Source organism: Serinus canaria, chromosome 13 (genome assembly GCF_022539315.1).
Source record: "Serinus canaria isolate serCan28SL12 chromosome 13, serCan2020, whole genome shotgun sequence".
NCBI lineage: Eukaryota > Metazoa > Chordata > Aves > Passeriformes > Fringillidae > Serinus > Serinus canaria.
In genome coordinates, this window is record NC_066327.1 from 12,572,483 (window position 1) to 12,594,176 (window position 21,694).

Below are 21,694 nucleotides of genomic sequence, written 5' to 3' on the forward strand. Positions count from 1 at the left end.
TGGAGCTCTTTGTCCAGACAGAGCAGCTGAACAGTGCTGGCTGAGCTGGAGACCTTGCTGGTGGGTGTGTGCAAGAGGCAGTGCCCCTGCACCAGCCCACTGCACTGTGGGGACCAACAGCTGCTGCCCAGTGTCCCCTTCCCCCTGCAGTAACTTTCCCCCTGCAGCTTGCTTTCACATCCTTTAACAATTTAGACAACTTTTCATATAAAATTACATAATGGTATTTTGTATTGCAGTGAGGTTTTCTTCTGACAGTGTTTTGAAGGAGTTCAGACTATTTGTACAGGGTGCACATATGCAAAGCTCTCTGTAGACTTTTCAGAGGTGTCTGTTTCCAATCAGTTACCTGTCCCTGTGAAATCCAACCCATTTAATACATACAGACTGCAAATGTGCTGAAGACCAAGCTGTGTGCGAGGCTGAGACACTCAGGGTGGGATTTTGTGTGGTTTGATCCAACATTGAAATTCTCATTTCCCTGTGAGAGAGAGAATGGGTAGAAATTAAAGGATGAAGAGAAGTGACATGAATATCTGTATTGATTGCAGAAATTCATGACAGAATGACACTGATAATTCTGGTGATTTTTTAAGTTTTCTCCTTTGTGCACAGACTTCCCCCTTCCCAGCTGGTAGCTGGCAGCCTGTTCCAGTAGGATGTGATGCAAGGGCTGGAAATTGATGCCTCTTTTCTTGACTCAGACACTCCAGTTCAAAACTTTGAGTCCTCTGACTATTGGAAAGGCCAGGATCAGCTACCCTAAAGCTCAGCCCACATATTTGTTTATCTTGTTGTTAGCAAAGCAGCCTGAGAGCCATGGAGCCAGATGGCAATGATGGAATCTTTGTATGGCTGTTTGAATTGTGGCAATTGCTGCTGCTGCTGCTTTTTGGTTTGTTGGTTTTTTGTTGATTTTTGTTTTTTAAAATTTCCTAAATCAGCATCCTTTTATCTTCCTCATTTCACGTTTGTTTTCTGCACATCTTGGGTTTGATGCCAGGGATTAAAAATGAGTGTTGATTTGTACATCAATATTAAACTGTGTAATCACCTCTATCGTTATTTGACTTCATCTGGAGCATTCACAATGTTTTGGGAACTTTGAGTGAAAGAAAACTTTATCATGTATATGAACATTTGACTGAATTATTGCTAATCAGAATCTCCAATTGAGATTGCATCCCCTGTGTCTGCCTTTTCACAGTCAAAAATCTCCTAGCATATATTTTCAACAATTTTTTTTAATACTTATAATTTATTTGATCTTCCATTCAATAAGAAAATAACATGACATCCAATCTGTGGCAATAATCTGGGGGGGTATTATATTCTCCAACAAGCTACTGTAACTTTAATGTATTACCAGTAATTTCTGCTTCCTCTGGTGAGGATTAGAGAAACAGAAGGTGCTTTAATAACAAACAGGGATCCACCCACATCTCTGATTTATGTTTATGACTCAGCAAAGAGCGTAAACTGAGACTAGGGCACAGAGAGATTCTATAAGTAGTTATAAATCAACCATTCACCAGGAGGGGAAAAAAAAATGTGTGCTAGCAGCTTTCCATGTACAAGGAAGAGAGTGGGTTTGGGGTTGCAGATGGTAAAGTTTCCTTTCCGGGGAGTCAGTAAAGGGGTCAGCTGGGATTCGTCACAGAGAGGTTTGAGGTGTTTTCATGAGTGCTTCTGGAGATATTTACTGTGCAGTATTTATTGTGCAGGAGTGGCTGTATCACTGTCTGTCAGAACAGCCCCTGCTTGAGCACTGCAAGTCCATTTGTTGGATACAAACCCACCCTCAACAGGTCAGCTGGATGGCGGGACAAACAACTTCAGAAAACCGAGTTGCACATCTGAATTTGTAGCATATTCAACTTGGAGTGAATCTAGAGATTATTCCATTACCTGCCCTGTTGTGTCAAAGACCCCCATCCAGCTGTGTTGGGTGGCTCTGGAGCCCCCAGTCCTCCCCTGATCCATCCCAGAGTTGTCCCAGCCAAGGCACAGCTGCCTTTGCCAGCTGCTGCTCAGGAATTTCCAGCTGAAGGGTGCACAGTGTTTGCAGTGCCACTCTGATTGACAGGTTTATCTTCCAGTCCATTTACTTACTTAATTATCCCAGAGCAAGCAAGGATTTCTTATAAATATGGTAATAGGGCAATCATCATGACAACAGAAGCACATTTTTGTACAGTTTGTGGGAAAAGCCTACTTTCCCCAGTTTCGGTTCACATCAGGTTTCCCCCATCAGGAGGAATCAGTAAATTAATAAACGATATCTGGTGACCTTAAAACATCATCCCCCACATGTGTGGCATCAGTCAGAACCTGCTTGGAGTGGTCATCATCTCAAGAGTTGCTCCTGTCCCACATCTTCTCATTTTAGTACTCACTAAAAAAGCTCATCCTTCCCTTAACTTCTCTGAGTTGCTTCTGTGGTGGCAAAATTTTTCATTTGACAGCTCCAGCTGCTGTGTGAAAGAGAGAGGGTCTGTGGACACTTCAGACCTAAATCGTTGAGGATGAGGGACGATTTTTCTGCCTGATACCAAACATTGCTGAGGATGCTTTTGTCAAGGAGATTCTACCAAAAATTATTGGGTAAAGAGTTTGTAAATGCTGGTTTTCAATGTAAATAATACCTCCTAGATTTAAGGACTGAAGGAAATGCCTGATGTTCAAATTCTGGAGTCTCTCCTCTGAGAGCCTGTGCTACAATCATTCCTTGAGTGGTACATTATCCAAAATAACAAAATTGAGGTGACCAAGGGAAGCAGAGAAATGTGTTGTCACTCCATCAGCATTCATTTATGCCAAGGCTCTGTGAAAACCATATGAGATTCTGCATTGTTTGGAGTTTATTTAAATTAATCACTATAATTACATTTTTGCTCTTTGTAAAAAGCCTCCTATAGAGATTGTCCAGCTAGGAAATAAAAAGAATTTTGGAAATCGTTGTTTCAATAGCCTCTTTAAAGACATTCAGGAGCATCATGTAAAACACAGTGGGCACAGGGGGAAATAATTCTGCAGGGAGGTCGGATGGATGCCGAGTTCTCTTGATTTCCTCATTTTTCAAGGCTGGAGGCTTCTGCATGTGAATGAGTCCTTTGTTTTTTCAAGGCTTCTGGTGCAGAAATATATCTGCTGCAACAAGCACTGATTTCCCATCCTGGAAACAAAAGCTCTGATAGCAAGGGCAGAGCACGCTGCTGGGGTGGACAACTGCACACCATGCACAGCAGGGCAAAAGGAGGGCAGCAGGCATCCTTCTCAGAGCCAAAATCCTCTTGCTCCAAGCCAAACCTTGGAGCAGAAGTGGGTGAGAACAAAGGTTCTTGCCCAGTGCAGCAAGGTCAGCTGCAGGCAGAACACAAGGGGAGCAGCAGCTCTGGCCATAGCCATTTTCTTATTCTCATGTCTGGAAAAGCCCTGAAGTGAATCAGATGCACTCTTTCCAAATGCCTTTTTAACAGTTCTTAAATTTGACAAGTTTGGGTTTTTTTTTACTGGTATTTACCTAATTTTTTACAATTTTCATTAATTAATCCCATAAAACCATGTTGGATGTTCCCTGTTGGCCACCAGTTGCCTGCCTGTCCCTTCTATGATTCAAGAACCCTCCGAGACCAAATCCAGGTCTAACAAAACTCCATCCCTGATATTTTCAGTTGCTCCTGATTAAGATGGCTCTGTGCAATATGCTTGTATTCTGTATTTCATTATTTTCATTGTTTCCTGAAACCTGAAAGGAGAAAAAAAACCTCCTTCAGTTGTTTACCAGAATCAGGATAATTCATTTGAGTTTTTTTCAAAAGAGTGGTGGACTGATCTGTGTTTCTGTTGTGACTACTCTTGTGAAGTTGAAGAGTTTCATCTATTTCCCAAGACTCAGTTTGTTTTTAGCCAGAAGTTCAGACATTATACTGCTTTTATGTTGACTTAAAGAACCTCCAGTGCACCTAGAGTTAATTCTGAACATCCTCATGCTAACAAACCCCGAATAAAATGTTGTTATCTGCAGGGAAAACGGAAATGAATACCTTCTTAAAATAATGATCTTATTACTACTTATCTTGTTACACTGTGGTGAGGTTCCCCTTGTTAAGCCACCTGCATTTTGAGAGGTTTATAGACAAAAGCAGCATTATTAATTAATGAGACTGTGCAAGCTTTCTGCAAGCTATTATAATATTTTATTGTTATGGCTACTATTATTGTTATCAGATAGGCTGTTTGGGAGTTTGCAAAACGTGCTGGCATCTTTCTGTTGCATTGGTTATCCTTCAGTGACTCTCTTCAGATTATAAATGCAGCTGTTTCTATTAAATTCTGGATGGAAAGCAAGATCCCATAAAACCTATCAGCAGGCTATTTTAGCCTCAAATCAGTATTGCTTAAATTATACAGGGAGGGAAATGGAAGTTTAGTGAAGGTGTTCCTATCAAGAGCAGATGGGGATTTTTTTGTGCTTGAATGTGACTGTGGGCTGAAGGTCACCGAGGCAGTGAGACAGGGTCAGGGCATCCTTTCACCACCTTTATCTGGTTCCTGAGTGCCTGAATTTCTTCTCCAGTGAACCTGGCACCAAGAGTCATTGCCTGGTCACCTGGGAAAGGGTGTTTTGAGGCAAGAAGGAGTCCATCCTAGAAGGATGTTTCATCACTCACCGTGAGGAAAATGCAAACCTTCTGGGCTCTGTTTTTTGCAGTGTAACTCCACCAAGTTGCAGGCATCAGTGCAACTCCTCTCTGGTGCAAAGCTGTAAGAGTGCAGTTCTGAGACCCCACACCAACTCTGGCATTTACCTGGGTCTTTCAGCATTTTGTCACTCTAGAAGTCACAGTGAAATCCATAAAACTGTCTAGGAAGATATTAAAGATCCCAAACTCTTTATTTGCAGAGATTAAACAAAGGCCTGAGGATATAAAGAGCAGTGTTATCTCTGCACCATAAAGTTATGTCACACCTGGGTGCTGTGGCCAACAGGGAGCATTTCTGTGCTGCTGCAGATTTTGCAGGCTTGGTCATGTCCCATTTCAGTCTTCCCACTCTGCAGTGTGCCCCTCTATCCAAGTGGTCCTTATGCAGGAGCAATTATTGACCTTTAAACACTGCTCACCACTCTTTGGTGTTCTTTTGGTTTAACCACACGCATTTGGAGGTGGGGAGAGGGCACAAGGACAAGGGACACTACAGAGCATCTGAGTCCTTTCTAATTCTGCCCCAAACATCCTTTTATTTTTTTTTTTTTTCTCTATTTCTTCTCTGCTATGGGCCCCTGGTGTGTATCAAGGCTGGAAACATCAAGGGCAGAATATCTGGGCCTGGACATGGGATTTCAGATTCTGGCTTCTGGCATGAATGGCCTTTGGTTTGGTTTGGTTTGGCTTGGCTTGTTTTGGTTTGGTTGGGCACTTTGGGGGGAATGGGTGAATTTTCTCTCCTTTCTGAGGTGACTATGGCTCTGTGTTCACTACAGTTCCTCTTCAAATATTTCCAAATCCCAAGTTGTACCTAGGAGCTGGGTTTTCTTGGTTCTGCCTTTAGTTTTCTCTTCCTTTTGTTTTTGAGCAAAGCTGCCCACGGTCAAATAAGCTCTAGCCTTGCCATGAAACAGCTCTAGACCTGCCATGAACAGCTTCTGAAATGGTCCAGGTTAAGATAGCCCCCTAATTTCAGAAGCCTGCCCTGTCTGATGGTGCTAGTGAGTTTAGATTCTTCCACATCAAGTGCAGTGGTGAAAAGTCTCATCCATTAACAACGGGCAGGAAAAATCAATGAGAAAGGTGATGGGGGGGTTTCCTTTTTAATCCTTCAGGATCTCTCGTTTGTTGCTCTGAAATCCTTCCTTCCAGGGCACATTTGCAGGACCCTCTTTGTTATCCTAATGAGCCAGGCTCCGGAGAGTGACCGGTTCAACTCCTGGAGCCAGGGGTGCGAGCCCAGGTTGGGAAGCGATGGATCCCAGGCAGGCGAGGCTCTTTCTCTAGAGGAGTTTGCCACCTACTGATTCGCAGGTTCTTTGGAGCTCCTGCCAGGAGAAGTTGAGGGGCAAAGCTGGGATTTAGGGGCAGGTGGGCATTGCCCTTAGAGACCAGAGGCAGGACCCCCGGGGGCAGAGCGGGGTCGGGGGGATGCGGCTCCAGCTGTGGAGCTGCAGCTGGGAGCAGGGGCAGGAGCTGGGTGGAAGCGCCTGGCGTGTGCGTGTGCGTGTGCGCTGTGTGTGGCGGGGGAGGGATGTGGATGAGGAGCGGGCTCTCTTTCTTTCTCTCGGGGCTCAGTTAATCCTGCTGCCAGGCGCTGCTCAGCGGCAGTCTCAGCGCTGGAGCCCGAGCGGGGGAGACGCGCATCCCGAAGGCGCAGCGGAGGGGAGGCGAGAGAGGCAGCTAAAGAGAGCAGAGCGGGGGAAAAATCAAATCTATGCTTGGAACTGGGCTTCTTTTTCTCCAATGCAAAAGGGAATATGCAGCACATTTTTGCCTTCTTCTGCACCAGTTTCCTAGGGGCGGTGTTAGGGGCCAATTTCCCCAACAACATCCAGATAGGTGAGTGCGGGGCTGGGGGAGATGGTCCCTGACCAGTGGGTAAGGGTGGAGAGGGGGTGGTGGGGGTGAAAACTGACCCGGTCGTGTGCTTGCAAAGGCTCAATGTGTGTGTATGTGTGTGAGAGAGAGCCAGGGGCTGAACTGCGAGGGCTGGATGTGAGCGTTGGTACCAGCTTTGCCGGAGCAGAGATGGATCCGTTTGGATTTGGGGGAGGGGTAGATTGGGAATAAATGCCTGCACACACACACATACACACACACCAACACAGAGGGAAAAAAGTGCCTCCGAAATGGAGGAAGTATGAAAAAATATCTGTTTCTTGCCCTGAGAAATGCCTGGGCTGCCATTGTGTGTTGCTGCATTTGCAAAATCGTCATTTGCCTGATACATTTTGGTGAGGATGCTCTCATCTGTAGGTAACTGGGACGGGAGGTAACAAACAGACGCTCTCTTGTTGTTATTGCTGAAGAATAAGGGCAAAGCTATTGGAAGAAGATCTTGCATTGAAGTCTCTTTCCATTTCACGCCACTTGCTTCCCCTGCACACCAGCAGTGCCTGTTTGATTCCATCCTCCCTTCCTGTAACTTCTCAGTGCTCCTCTCCCTCCTTCCCCGCGTTCATTATTACTCTCCCATTGATCTTTATTGGTGATCGTTTGTAACCTAGCCCCAAATTCCCTTCCCTTGCATGCCGGTTTTCTTTCCCTCCTCCCTTCTCTTTACGATGCCAATCAATTGGTAATCCACTAAGTTCAGGCAACTCCTGCCTGAGTCCAGCTGCACAATCAGTGCTTTTATTGCTGTTGATGCTGCATCCTTGTCTCCCTCCCTTCCTGTCTCCCCTTTACCCCAAATTTGTGGAAGATCCCAGATTTTTTTTGCCTTTCAACGAACGCAACTTGGCTACGAGCATCTGATTCCGTGATTAGGCTGTGGGGTGGGAGGAACGGGGGAGGTGGGGGGATATTGGTGCACAAATAGCCCTTTTCACACAAGGAGATGCCCCCTCTACTAAAGATGTGAAAAGTGACGTTGATGGCAGGTCCTTGCCTATATGTTTCTTCCTCAAGTCGTCTTGGGCATTGATACTTTCTGCAGTTTTATTTTAATTCTTCCTTGTTGCTAAGTGCTTTGTTTCCCTCCTCCTGAAATGCCAATAGCAGCGCTTTCTTCAAATGCATATAGATTACAAGACAGGCAGGATTTAAGAACATCTTTCTGGAGGCTGTGAAGGGATCTGCTGCAAGCCAAGGTTCCTGCTGGGGGAGCAGCAGGAAACTTTTCCTAGGCTGGGTTATCGCTGCACTTTGTTCCAGATCCATGGGGAAGGAGAGGCTTTGAGCTCAGGTCCAGCCTGGTCCCAGTTCCTGCCCTGTTTGAATCATTCTGTGGTCCTGGGCTTATCTGTGCTTCTGTATAGATCGATTCCTCTGAGGGTCAAGCTGTAAGTTTCCTGCCCAGTTCGAGTTTGGCCACGGTCACCTGTTAAATTCAAGGGTTTTCTGTGCAGCACACCTCCAGCAGCAGCAGCTGTTTGGTCACAGTCCCGTGTCACTGTGGCTGTCACAGCACTGTCCCCTGCTGGGCCAGGCTCAGCCAGGCTGCCCCGTACCCCAGAGTCCCACAGTGTGGGGGGACCCCTGCAACCCTCCTGTAGCAAAGCTCTCCTCCTCAGCAGGGCTTAAACTGAGCCTCATTCCAAGCGAGGGGAGGAAGGAAGGATCTCATTCTTCCTGTGCTGAGGTGATATTGACAGAATTCCCCTTCCTCCTGCTTGAAGTTATGGGGGTGAGGAGGTTGAGCTGCACCCCATGGATTCTCGCTGTCCTGCAGCTGCCTGGCCTGGGGATGCAGCAGGGCTCCTGTATGTGATCCAGGCTTACATAACAGACATGTTGGAAGGTTTTGTGCTCCCAACCTGTCCACAGTGGGCACAGAACCCTTGGCTCTTGCCTTCTGGAGGATTTCTGAGTTTGGAGGCTGTCCCCGGGCTGCAGAGCTGTAGGCTCTGCTCTCAGCAGTATTTTGGACTGATGATGTTTCTAATATGAATGTTCTTAAGAGCTTTCTTCTTATGGTTCTGTTTTTCTCCCCAGGGGGGTTGTTTCCTAATCAACAGTCCCAGGAACATGCAGCTTTCAGGTTTGCGTTGTCTCAGCTCACAGAACCCCCTAAGCTCCTTCCCCAGATCGACATTGTGAACATCAGTGACAGCTTTGAAATGACATACACCTGTAAGTACCAGCATTCCCTGTGCTCTGCCTTTCTTTGGCTTCTTTATTCCTGACTTGGTTTTGTTGGCTGTCTGAAATATGGGACATTTTGCAGCAAATGTGCAGCTCACCTTTAGGATCCAGGCAAAAAAACACCCAAACATACAGACAAAGGGTTTTGGGGTTGTTTTGGTTTGTGCTGAGGAATAGGGGTGAGGTAGTGCTGCAGTTATCCAGCATGTCTTGTGTCTCCCCTTCCATTGCACCCAAAGTGGTGCAAACCCCCCAACATTTCATTTCCTCTTGTTCCTCTAACCTCTGCCCAACTCATTATATTGAGGTTTCATCCCCATATTTCCCATAGCTGTGATGCACAACAAAGACACCCCTTTCCACCCACAGAGTGCACAGAAGTCTCTGTTTAGTGTGAACAGCTTCTTCCTCAGCCCCAGTTTAACCATCTGTCCTTGTAATTTAGAAAGACCTAGCAGAAACCAGCAGCTTGGTGCAAGTGGAGTCTAAATCCACAATAAGGGCATGCCTAATAATGACAGAGAGGTAAGAGAGTTCTAGTTTCAAGAAATGCATTCATTGGGTCTAAAAACAGATATAAAGGAATGAGTTTGCAGCACGGAATTGAGCTCAGGGTGTATCTGCACCCTGCTAAAGCACAGCACATTGCCTGTACTGTTCTCATTAGATGATATTATTGGGGAAAACTCCCTGGCTTGCTAGAAAAAGCCAAGGTTAGCAGCAACAAACAAGACCAGGAGGAGGAAACCAAATAAAAACTAAACCCCTAACACAGCCCTGTGGTTGCTGTGGCAGCCTTTGCTTTCCTTGGAGCACAGGGTGCAGTGCTGTGGGCGAGGGGCTCGTGCCAGCAGGGTGTGATGCTCAGAGAATTCTGTGGTTTGACCTGGTGTCAGACACTGCTGCTGACACTCTCTGAACCTGTGCGTGTGTTTGGGGGCTGTCAGGAGAGGCTGGAGGAAGCCTTCCCTTCATTGAGCCTGTTGGATTGTTCTTGGCTGGCATCTGTAGTGTCCTCTTGAGTCACTGAAACATCCCCCCTGCAGTTTAGTTGTGTGGGATAGAGGTGAACACAAACTGTTCTCTCTGCTCAGAAGTGCACAGAAGGGATCTCCTGGAAGAAAGAGCCAGGAGGAGAATTAATGAGGCTTTATGAAGAAAAAAAAAAAAAGTTGTGATATTTTCTGTTGGAGGGTTTGCAAATACAAGATCTCAGGAATTTGCTTCCCAGTATGGTATAAGAGAGAGAAGTAACAATTTGGCCACTCTTTCTTTGCAGTATCTAATGGCATATCTAAAGATTTTCTATTTTCTTTAATATCCCTCTATTTGCCAACTACAAGGTTTCCATCAAGGAAGAGCAACTATTTCAGCTCTATCCAATGGCACTTTCTTGGCAGGAAAACCAGACAAATAGAAGAAAAAAGCCAGACCTTGTATCTATCAAGGGAAAACGTCACCCACCTGGGGTAGAGTTGCTGACTGTGGCTGAGGATGAGCTATTTCAGACCTGATAGCAGGAAGAAAGCAGAAACTGCAAGAATACCACTCAGATAAATTCGCCATCTGCACATGGCTTTCCCTCCCTCTCCATGCCTGCCACTAATGGTTTTGTTTACAGCTTTGATGGCAAGACCATGACACCAGTTATGCTTCAGGAATCTGTCATTAGTACTGCGGGGGCAGGGGTGGTCTCACAAAGGCTGAATGGAAGCAAGGCAGCCTCCCAAAGGATGTTATATTTGAGCTCTATGTAGGGCACATTGTCCTAGATCAGACCAGCAGAGCACTCTGCACAGTCCAACTTCACTTGTCCTCGTTTTGCTTTTCTTATAATTAAAAACTTCCTAAGTTCCTCCAGACTATGGAAGGCAGCATTTGTTTTGTAAGCACAAAAGAAGGTGTCATTCCCTGTACCCTAGGGGTGAAAAAAAACCCCCAACCTAAAGAAAACAGGCCATTAGGAGACCTGATTTTAGTACTCTAGAGCTGAAGCGAAACTTTTGTCAGGAATTAGCTCATTCTTCATCTTCCAGCTAATTCCTTGCCTGGCTGCCAAGACTAGATATCAGCAGAAAGATCTGTTTATTTAGAGAGAATAAAAACCCTGCCCACACAGTGGTCTTTATCTTCTGAGGAAAGACTGGCCGTGCTACCAGTTAAAAGTACCAGGTTTTGTTCCCATGGAGATGGAGAACACAGCATTTCCTTGCCATTGCCATTGCCTGCCTCTGTGACAGTTTAGTCCAGGGTGTTTGAACCCCATGGACCTGATGCCTCACCTGTGGGGGTCTCCAGCAGGATATCTGAGCAAGGTCCCAGCTCCACTGCACATCCTGCTCCGTGCTGGGATCCAGCTAAGTGTAGTCCATATGGCAAGTGTCTGAAGCAGCATCATTCAGAACACAGGGCAGGTATTAAGAATCAGGGCTGGCAGCAGAAGCAAACCCCTTGTTGGGCAGGCTGTGGGGTGGGGATGAGGTGCAGCACAGTGACAGCAGCCTGGCTGAGGAAATCGTGTGCAAAATGTACCTCAGCATCAGCTGTGGCACTGCTCACCTCTGCCTGGCACGGAGCTGCTGAGGATGAGCAAGCTGTGGTGTGACAGTGGCAGTGGGTGCAGGGAGCTCCTGCCCAGGTGACAGCGCCGCTAATGACCGCCGGATTGGTGACAATGACACCCATCTGAGGGGGGAATCTGGAGAATGCCCAGAGGCTGCTGTGGTGGCTGGGCTGGCACTGTGACAGCAATAACTTTCACATTTCTGGTGTTTTAGATGTGGACTTTTTACCATTACTCCGTGATTTTGAAAACCCCAGTGCGGGTCCTGTGGTCCCTGTGTGCAAGACGTCAGGAGATGATGATTTTAGGCAAACCATAATCATTAAGAAAGCAAGAAGAGGTTGTGGATGTGTGTGGTGACTTCCTGCTTCATGTGTGGGGTTGATGCTAATGTTGTTGCATCACTGAGGCACGGGCACATTTCAAAAACTGAAATATCTTCCTGAATTCATTCCATCCCACAGAATAGCTGGTAATGAACACGCTCCGTGGTTGCAGCTGGGTGCCTGATGGGGCTTACCCATATGAAAGTACACACCTGCCTCTCTGAGGGTTCTTAACTAAAGGTTAGGAGGCTTTATAATTTTGTGCTGTTTCTTCAAAGGCCAAGGAAATTGTTTAGGTGAATTGAGAGTCCTTCCTTCAGCAGAATTACACAGCAGTGCCACGTGACTACAAATGATGGTGTGGTGTAGCTGAAATGTTTATCTGGTGACGTAGCAGAGAAAAAAACCTTCTGGTCCACTTTAAAGGCATGTTCAGAGGTTCTGTCTTCATCCATGTTTGGAAAAGAGATTTATGCCCTGCACACAGGGTCTAGCAGCCCCTACCATGCTGGTTTTTGCCATGTCTGACTGCTCTCAGGGCAGACTCGGCTCAGGAGAGCTGATGCTGCAGGTCACAATGGAGAGGGGTGGGAAGGGGGATGCCAGATCCAAGGGCACAGGAACTTTGCAGCTTAAGAGAGATCTGCAAATTCCTGTCCCTAGAAGGTCCACAGTGGATGGGAGCACTGTGTGCTGTTGACAGCAAAGGAATGAGAGGTTTCTTTCTTGAGTCAACCTGTGCTGGCAATAGTTTTCTCCTATTCTTCATCTCAGCCTCCAGCTGTGCACAGTGCAATGCGCATCCCATCCTGAGCAGAGCCCAGCTCCTCAGGGAGTATGAGTTGTTTCAGCCACAGCTCCATAGCTTTATTTAATTTGTGGTGCAGAGATTCTTGCTTTCAGCCTTTGGCTGAGGTCCCCAGGTGAGCCTGGCAGCAGCAGGCAGGCGTGGAGGCTTCTCTGGCTGTCCTGAGAAGAGGATGGCTCAGCAGCAGCCTGCCCTGGGTCAGCAGCTGCCACACAAGGTGAGTTACCAGCTTGGTAAAACTGCCCCTGCCAAACTCAGGCTGCTTTGCAGGGATGACCAGTGACTAAAATAACCCCTGTTCATCACTGAGCCCTGCAGCTTTACTGAGGCAGCCACCAGATTTTGTGTGCTTGGGTGGTGGGCTGCTGGCAAGGGACACTCAGGAGCTGCACACCTGAAACACAGGGGTCTGCACAGGATAGCAACAGGATTTTGCAGCTGCAAGAAAACTTGTAAAGAGGCTGAAAAACAATGAATTATTTATCCCTCTCCTTTCCTGTATGCACAGATACAGTTACTGTGGGGTCCTCATACCCAGTATATGCTGTGGGTGCTGCTAGAATATCAACAGTTGAATCTGTTCTGCAAATTAGAAAATGAACATGTAGTTTGGATTCTGTTCATATTTTATTAAGGCCTCCAAGCACCAATTAGAGAGGGATTTGTAGTGATCACTCACTCTGTGCTTATGTTCTTATCAATAGCAGCAAGCTTACATCCAGATCAGCTATGAAATGAAGTCTTTCTTTTTCTTCTTTTCCTTGGATACTTACATATATAGATAGAGTATTTATAGAAATTGCTTTTTATCTCCTAAATTACCTCTCAGAGATAGGAAGGAATAGGCAAGCATTTGAATGTTCTCAAAAGAGGAACTTAATGTGGTTTAATTAAACAATTATTGGGTGTTGAATTTAAAGGAAGCTTCTTTGTTGACAAACATATGATGGTCACCATTTCTTGTAAAGGTGTTGCTGTAATTATTCCAGCAGTAATCACTTAGAATGCAATTTTTATAATTAAGTTTCCACAGTCTAAATAAGCCCAGCCCTGTAATAGTTGTGGTGTTGCTAAACTTGTTTTTATTTTCACAGTGTCAGAAATCTCATGTTAGTGCTCTGGGATTTTTTTTCCCCTGCAGAGCTCAGGATGCTTGCTATGACTATTTAATGTGAGTTAAGCCAACAGAAACATGGATCTAAAGATTAGATGCAGTCTGATTAATACAACACAGGTACTACAAGATGATACATCTCCTTGGATTATGTAACAGGAAAAGATGTGATGCAGACAGATGAATCACGGAGCATCAATTCACGTTAGATCAACCTCAGGTTAAGGTTGCTCAGTTTTGGGCAGGGATGGGCTGTAGCTTTCTAGTAAGTGTGTGTTTGTTCAGTGAGATGCCAGCAGCTTGGAGTGTGCTGATGGGTGAAATCCTGCCAAACAGGAGGGAGCAGGTCCTGGAGGTGACACCAGCCCCCTGTGTCCCAGCAGGACCCCCGGGGTGGGTGCTGGGTGCTCAGCAGTCACAGCCACGGCTGAAGAAGGCAGGAGCTTGTCCCATATGACTTACCCAAGAAGGAAAAGCATTTAGAACATGATTGCTAAGCCATTCCCTCAGCTATGGCTGCCAGGACAGGGCACGTTGTCTGTCTGCCTCCAGGGATCTGGGCATGCAAGGTTTTGGGTAAATGGGGATCAGTTCCACCAGCAGGGGACTGATGGGGGTCCCCTTGTCTTTTGGCAGCCCTGTGAGAAGCTGGCACTACACATCAGGAAAAGTGTCCCCCAATCTGGTGTGTCCATCTCTTCAAAGGCCATGGGGGCACTTCTTCTTTGCATAACTATTTTTTGTGTATTTAATTTTTTTAATCCTGGGTGGTGGGAGAGTTGCCTGGGGAGAAAAGCAGATATGACGCCATAGGGAAAAATCAGAGGGAGGAATAAGGGGAATTTCACACCTGCAAATCTATCTGCTCATCTGGAAAGGATCCCAGCACTGGTGACAAGCAGAAAAGAGAGTGAAGAAGTAAAATTTGGGCTCTGCAGTAGGCAGAAGAGGGATTTGAGAAACAGTGAGCAGCACAGGCCAGACCTGTCCATTGTGTGAGAGTCACAGTTTCCACTCACAGCTTATCTTTTCTTCTCTAAAAATAAAGCCTTTCCATGTGATAGGGATTCTACTAGGCCAGAAGCAGACAGGCTTTATTTTTTGGCATTATTAGCAAGGTGAGAGTGGAAATCTTCATGTGACTGCAAGGATTGCAGCGTGGGGAAGTGTGCTGTTCATTTCCAAAACTGGTGGGAATTTTAGATATGTACATTTACATTTCCTTTAATAGGGTTAGGGCCCCAAAGGCAGCAGCTCTCTGTCACCAGAAATGGAAAAGGTCCCAGTTAGCTTCAGTAACACGTGGGGCTCAGAGCAAGCACAAAACCAACATGCTCCTTAAAGAAGCAATAAGTCAGGGAGACTTTAATATTCTGAAGATCCAAATTCTCAGGGGTGCGGTATTAACACGAGTCTGAAGACAAAGATGCATTTATTTCAATTGCATTCCTTTAAAGAGAGGTTTTATTTCTCTTACTTTACTTGTGTAGAAATGAAACTGTTTTTCCCAGTGAAGAGTTCCATGTGAAATCCTTTGGTAACACCTGAGGAAGTCAGGAGTTAGGCAAGGTGCTGAAGGGGATCCAAACCAAGCCATTTGCAATCCACCATCATTCCAGCAAAAAATATTTCAAATGGTAGTGAATTACTGGGGCAATAACAGTGTGGTATCCAGCAGAAACTGCTCCCTGCTCACCTGCTGAAGTGTTTGCTCATTAGCTTAAACAGTAACGAGCCTCCAGCTGATTTTCTCACACTGTCCTTTTAGCAGCCACCCACTTGTCCCCTCTGGGGCATTCTTAAAGAAAAACACCCCCAGAAAAAAAAAAAACAACACAAAAAGACAAAGGCTTCCTGAAATGTTGATTCTTTTTTTTTTTCATGTAGATCAGTTATTTTCCCTGTTGCCTGCAAACCAAACACTGCCAATCCTCACCCAGGGTTGCAATTCAGATTGTGCTTATGCTTCGCCAGACTGAGTGACCCCTTGAGGAAGCAGCAGTGAGAGGCAGTGAAGAAGTGAGTGACAGCTAAAAATTGCCATATCTTGGCTTCTTTAAGAGGGTCTTTTCGTTCCTTGATTTTATTTGTTTTTGACAGAGTGGAGGAGTGCAAAAGAAAACAACTGATGTCTAAGATTGAGTTGTACTGATGGCAGGATTCTCGTGTGGATGTGGCATATGTGTCTGCATTTCTCTATATGCTATAGGAGTCTTGGCTTGGATTTTGTAAGTGAGATCCTGCCACTATGCTAATGGAGATGAAGTGGGAGGGAAATGAAAGGTTGAGGGCTGGAGGGTCAGAGGAGAGATACAGAAATTTCTCTAAGTAATCTGGATGCAGAATGTGGAAGAATCTCACATGAAATCAAGGGCTATTCCTCACCTCCCTGCCCTCCCAAACACTTTGCTTTGATCTTTGCTAGCAGAGAGCTTCAACAAGCAAAAGACATTAGTGATTACACAGATTCAGAGGTGGTTTTTTTCCTGCTGGGCTGCCAACATCCCCAGAGCGCCCCGAGCCTTGTTGGCTTTCCTTCCACGCAGCACCCACATCCCATTCAGTGCCATCCCATAGAGGGAGAGCAGCACTGCTATTCTGGCAGATAGACAGCAGAAAAGATTACCAGCAGGCCTGGGAGCTTGTGAGGAAAGCACAGGCAAGCAAAGTCCAACAGAGAGCACACAGGGACAGAGGGTGAAGAAACCCTGGAGCAGGAGACATGACGTGGGAAAGGGGAGAGGCAGCAGCTCTGGAGGGGCTGTGGAAGTGCAGTAGGTGGAGTTCTCCCTTGTCTGCCTTTTCAGCCCTTAGCTAAGCAAGGGGAGGTTTTTCTTTCTGAGGGCTGTGCCTCCTTCTGCTCTGAACTGGAGCTGATGGTGTCTCCTGTTTGGTCAGCACCACAGCTCAGCTTCCTCCTGTCCTCCACCTTCCTATGTATGATAGTCATGTGTTGGGAGTGTTTGGCCAGGGTAAAAGGAGACAAATGCTGGGATGTAGACCACAGTGAGGGGAAGGTGAGCTGGAAAGGAGGCTCTTGTCACAGCATGCATGGCAGGGGAGGCTTGGGGTGACCCCAGGTCAGCAGGGAAACGGGGGCAGGTCTGAGCCCCTGCACTGTGCCTGCAAGGGCTGAGCAGCCAGCAGAGAAAGAGGCCTGGCCTGCAGGGAGTTCAGGAGAAATGTCTTTGTGCAGAAGGTGATTAATGTCTTTAATGAAGTACCAAAGGAAGGAATAGAAAGCCAAACCACACGTGGCTGCAGTGGGGGAAGGGGTGAGGAGAGGGGGCTGCTGCAGGTGAGGAGGAGGCAGGGAGCAGTGCAGCCCCAGCAGCAGTGCAGTTCCCAGCTCACTGTCCCAGAAAAACAGGCAGGCACAGCAGCTCTCCCCAGCCTGTCCCCAGCAAAGGCAGATCTGAGTGTATTTCACGGATTTAATCGGAAATAATTCAGTGTTCTAGCCTGCCTTCATTCTGGGGTCTCCTGCTCAGCTCATTATGGCTGTGCCAAAAGCCACTGTCTGCAGCTTCAAGGTGTGGGGATGGCAATCTGGGTGTCCCTGTGCTCCTTTCCTGTGGGGAAGCAAAGGCAGAGGCTGTGGGGAGAGTGGAGCCTCTCCTGCACTGTCAGGGAACAGATCTCCCCAGGTCCCTGGAGTCTGGGTCCTGGATTAGCCTTGGCTGGCAGGCGTTAAGAGTCATCCTTTGTTTGGGAACCTGCAAGGAATGTGTGGATGAAGTCAGGCAGATTTCTAACATTGAGTCATCTATATCATAACATCCTCCACCTTAGCAGCCTGGTGTGCCAGACTCACAGAGACCTCGGGGGCAGCAGATAGCAGCACCTCTCCTGAACCCACAGAGCCCTGAGCAGTCCCAGGGCCTGCAGGAGGTCACCCATCCACAGCCACACACAGACTGGAAAATCAGCTCTTTGTGCTCCCAGACATGCCCGTATCTATGTGCTGATGCTTGGAAGGCAGAGAATTCACTGTTCAGCCCTCAAGGGGGACAGCTCCTGCATTTCCATCCCTGCTTCCAGAGCAACCACACACCTTTAAGGATGAGCCCTTCCCCAAAAAGCCCATACCATTTCCTGTTCTGGAGAAACAAGCACTGCTTTGGGGTTCAGGCTTGCTCTGTGGAAGAGGAAACTCTCAAGGATCATCACAGTTTTAGTGGGGCTTAGCAGTCACACTGCATTGGAAGTACCAACACTCAGCATCTCAGGCAGCTCTCAGTGGCCATTCCCAAACTTCTCTCCTTTGTTTGAGAATATTTAGCCCATCAAAGCTTGTTCCTGAGTCCTCACCTGTGCCCACATGTCCCCTGGTTGAACTTTTCCTTCCTCTGTGAGGTACCAGGTAAAGCAGCAGAACTGTGTTGATCTTGGCTGAGTTTACCTGAGACTTTGGGAGGCAGGTGAGATGAATCCTATCCCAAAGTGTCTGCAGCTGCATTGTGCTCTTCTGCTAATTCCTCAATACTCTGCTGAAGGTGACATCTCAGCAGTATCAAACACTTTGCTGCTCTCCCTGTGAGCAGCCTGTAAAGGCTTTGATAAAAGCAGGCAGCACATTGCAAACAGGCTCTTTGCAGTTGTGCTATTCTGATGTATTGCTGAGAAATGAAGAAAACATATGTTCATGGCACAGAAACTGCTCTGTTCATGTTCTCCTGGATTTTGGTACTGCACTGCAGTGGCCCCCCAAGGGCAGGGCCTGGCATTGTCCTGTGAGGTGCTTTTATCCTCTTGGCCTCTTCTGTTTCTCACCTTTCATGGGCTTGCTGCTGGCAGGAGTGTTTGCAGTGCTCTAACAGCCATGCTTTTGCTTTTGCAGTCTTTATGCAGCTCTCTTTCTCCCTCTTCCCATTGATACACTCCTGGCTGATAGTGCCTGTCCCCAGGACTGGGCTCTGGGGGAACTATGGGGTTGGTGTCATCAGGGGAGGAATGCATTCAGGTGCCATAGCATTTCCAAAACAGCACCCAGGGATTTGACTGAGCAACCCCCCTAGCTCAAATGGGATGACCACAGTTAAGCCTTCTGTAGCACTGGAACTAACAATCTTGTGGGAAAGGAAAAACCCATTGTTCAGCCCATAAAAATAAATTTTAAAAAGAGAGTAATTTCTATAGTGGCATCCTGTAGCAGCTGAGACAAATCAGACCCAGAGCTCTGGATCAAAACACACCTGAAAATCTTGGGAATTCTGAATCCCATCCCAGTCTGTCATGAGTTCTGATTGCCATTTGGCAGCAATCTCAGAGGAGTTGCAGAACAATGTGCATTCAGGTTTCCTGCTTCAGGCCTGTCTCAGGACAGAAAGTAAAAGTGTGAATCCAAACTAACAAGTCGAGCAGAACAACTTTAAAAACAAACAGGGGCGGGGGAAAAGTCATCCTCAGGACTGTGGAGTGAAATCTAGAGCAGTGTTGTGGAGGCTGGGGATGGAGGGAATTGGGGCCAAGATATTCAGGAACAGCAGCATCCCTAGGTGGGACCTTTGGAGAAGGTGTTTGTCTCATCCAAGGTGTGTTTGTCTCATCCAAGGTGTGTTTATCTCATCCAAGGTGTGTTTCTCATTCAGGTGTGTTGTCCCAGCTGTGCAGAGGAATGAGGTGTGTGGCTGTAGGACAAGGGGTGCCTGTGCCTTAGGATGATTCATGTCCAGTCCATGTGCAGCAAACATGGGGGAGGTTTTTCCCCTAGCTATCCTTGCCTGCAGGCAATACATCAAATTCTTCACAACAGCAAATTTACACTTTCAGCAACAGTAAATTAACATTAAAAAAAGGCTCCATCAAAGGGAACTTGCACTTGACAGTCTCCCTTTAGCCACTGGAGAGCAGCAGGCAGACAGGCGCAGAGCATCCTTCCCATCCCTGCTCTCTGGTGTTCTGTGGTTTTGGCATAGCAGGAATGGGAAGCATCTGTGAGCTTTGGATCACAAACGGTTCTGGGAGCCTGCTACTTCTGCTAGCAACTCATTTATTATCAGGGAGCAGAGAGTTTCTTCTGAGCCAGTGCAATCTATCATTTCTTAAAGACGCTGTGTGAGACTGAAAGAATTTGCTTTAAGAGTTGGCACCTGGAACACAGTAATGAGTCCATTTTTGGGAAGAACTCTCCTTCCTCACTTCCTCACTAAGATTTCTTTTTCCCAGCTTCAGGAAGAAGGGAGAAGGCTGTTCAGCAGCAGAGCACTCTTTGAGAAGTTGGAGCATTCCTGCTCTGAAAAAATTCCTTGGGAGATGCTTCTCTCCTACTTCTCCTTTGCTTCTCTCTGTCCATGAGAATAGAGTATTCTGCCCAAAATACTGATGCAGGGAAGGTGAAGAGGCTGCTCCAGCCCCCTTGCATGGAACCCCTCTCTGCAGCTCCAGGCAGGCTGAGTCTGCCATGCACAATATCCCACCCACAGGCAGCACCTGCTGCTGCCTGGCCTGGATTTCGTGCTGCTTCAGCACAGAGCTGCTTCCTCTGCCATGTCATCCCATTTGCTCCCCCAAAGTCTGGTGCTGCACAGAGGGCTGTGGGGCCACCCTGGAGCCCCAGACATGTCCCTGCAGCCAGAGACCAGCAGTCAAAGCAGCTCTGCCAAAGGGCATTTTCCCTGATCCACTGGGCAAGGGAGCCATGGTGTTGTCTGTGCAGGTGTTGAGTGGCCTGATGTGGGCACTTCAAACCCAACCCTCCTTTCCTATAGGTAGCAGTGATGTGATGAAAGCCCATTTAATTCTGTTCTTTGAAGCAGCTATGAGCTGACACCAGTGTTTTGGGATGCTGCTGTCTCCTGGCTGCTTAAAATCCTGGGCTCACAATGTTCTTAAGGGAATTTGCTGTCAGCAATTTGATGGCAAGATGTGCTGGATGTGCAGGGTGCCCAGGTGATGGGGCACTGTGACCCTCTGCAGACATTCTTCTCAGCTTTCATTTTGAGTTGATTGATGTGATTTAATCATTCTTCCTTTAATCTGCACTAAGGAATTGTTCTAGGAAAATACAATGTCTATCTTTGGTTTGGTATTTAAACATCTTTTCAGTGTGATGGGAAATCAGGGCCACACATACATGGTTCTGCACTATAAATTCCTTGGATTGTGTAGCAAGCCTTTTCGAAAGAAAGTTCACTTGATCCAAAGAAACCCAAGGGGGTTTGTGACCTGTGATGCCATTGTCTTTACCTTTCCTGCAGATTTTTCCCAGCAATGTTATGCTCCACCCTGATTTTAGCTCATTTTCCCCTTCCTTGTAGCAGGATTTTCCTCTTGGTTGTTCTGCCCCAGTCTGTGCCTCCAAACATGCCAAGCCTCATGCTCAAGGTGTTGTGACCCCCTCATGGCTGTTGTGTTTTCTACTGTCCACCTGTTGCAGCTCCCTCTTGTCAGGAGTTTATTAAGCTGTCATAGCAGTGTTCCAGCCTTATGTTTGTTTATCAAGTATTTGGGGTCTTGATTGCTAGCTTAGGCTTCTAGGTACCCAAAAAATTGGATTTTTAAAGGCATTTTAGTGTTTACTGATTCCTCAAAGAGCATCAGTACCTACTGTGACACAGAGTGTCTTGAGTGATTCTGAGTGTCCCTGTGCACCTCTTTCCTGTGTAGCTCTAACAGGATTTTTTATTTTATTCAAGCCACTCTTATTTTGGATGAAAGAGCAAGCCAAAACCAGAATTACAGCTTAATTATTCTTCTTCATGGAAGGCATGTACTTCTGCTCTCCTGTTCTGTGGAGCTGCTGCAGAACAAGGCTCCAACAGCAGCCAAACTCCCTTGGTCCCCTTTCCTCCTGCCCACCCGTGGATAAACCCCATCTCTGGCTATTTCTGGCTCTCAGCTCTTTGGGTGACAAAGGGAAGGGGCAGTGCTGGCAGGTCCCAGCCTGGCTGTGCTGTTCTGGAGGGTGCACTCAGCTCCTCCTCTCTGCCTTGGTTGTCACAGTGCTGTGGGATACCTCATGAGGCAGCTGATCCCCAGATCCTCGTCTCTCCCAGAGGGAGATTTTGGTGTTATTTGGCATCAGTCTTGCGCCTTGTTTTCTTGTTTTGTCAGAGATATGAGATGGCTGAGGAGATCTAATGC

At 46.9% G+C, this 21,694-nt stretch overlaps 1 protein-coding gene across 2 annotated transcripts in view; it reads left to right on the top strand.

Annotated features, from left to right (window-relative positions):
* The first annotated feature begins 6,334 nt into the window (after positions 1-6,334).
* GRIA1 (glutamate ionotropic receptor AMPA type subunit 1) overlaps positions 6,335-21,694 on the top strand; it is a 119,938-nt gene continuing 104,578 nt past the window's right edge. For both annotated transcript variants that reach the window (XM_009091473.4, XM_009091474.4), the window contains exons 1-2: positions 6,335-6,551; positions 8,649-8,786. In XM_009091473.4, coding sequence (XP_009089721.1) covers positions 6,470-6,551; positions 8,649-8,786 — 220 coding nt within the window. In that variant the 5' untranslated portion in view covers positions 6,335-6,469. The remainder of the gene's footprint in view (positions 6,552-8,648; positions 8,787-21,694) is intronic.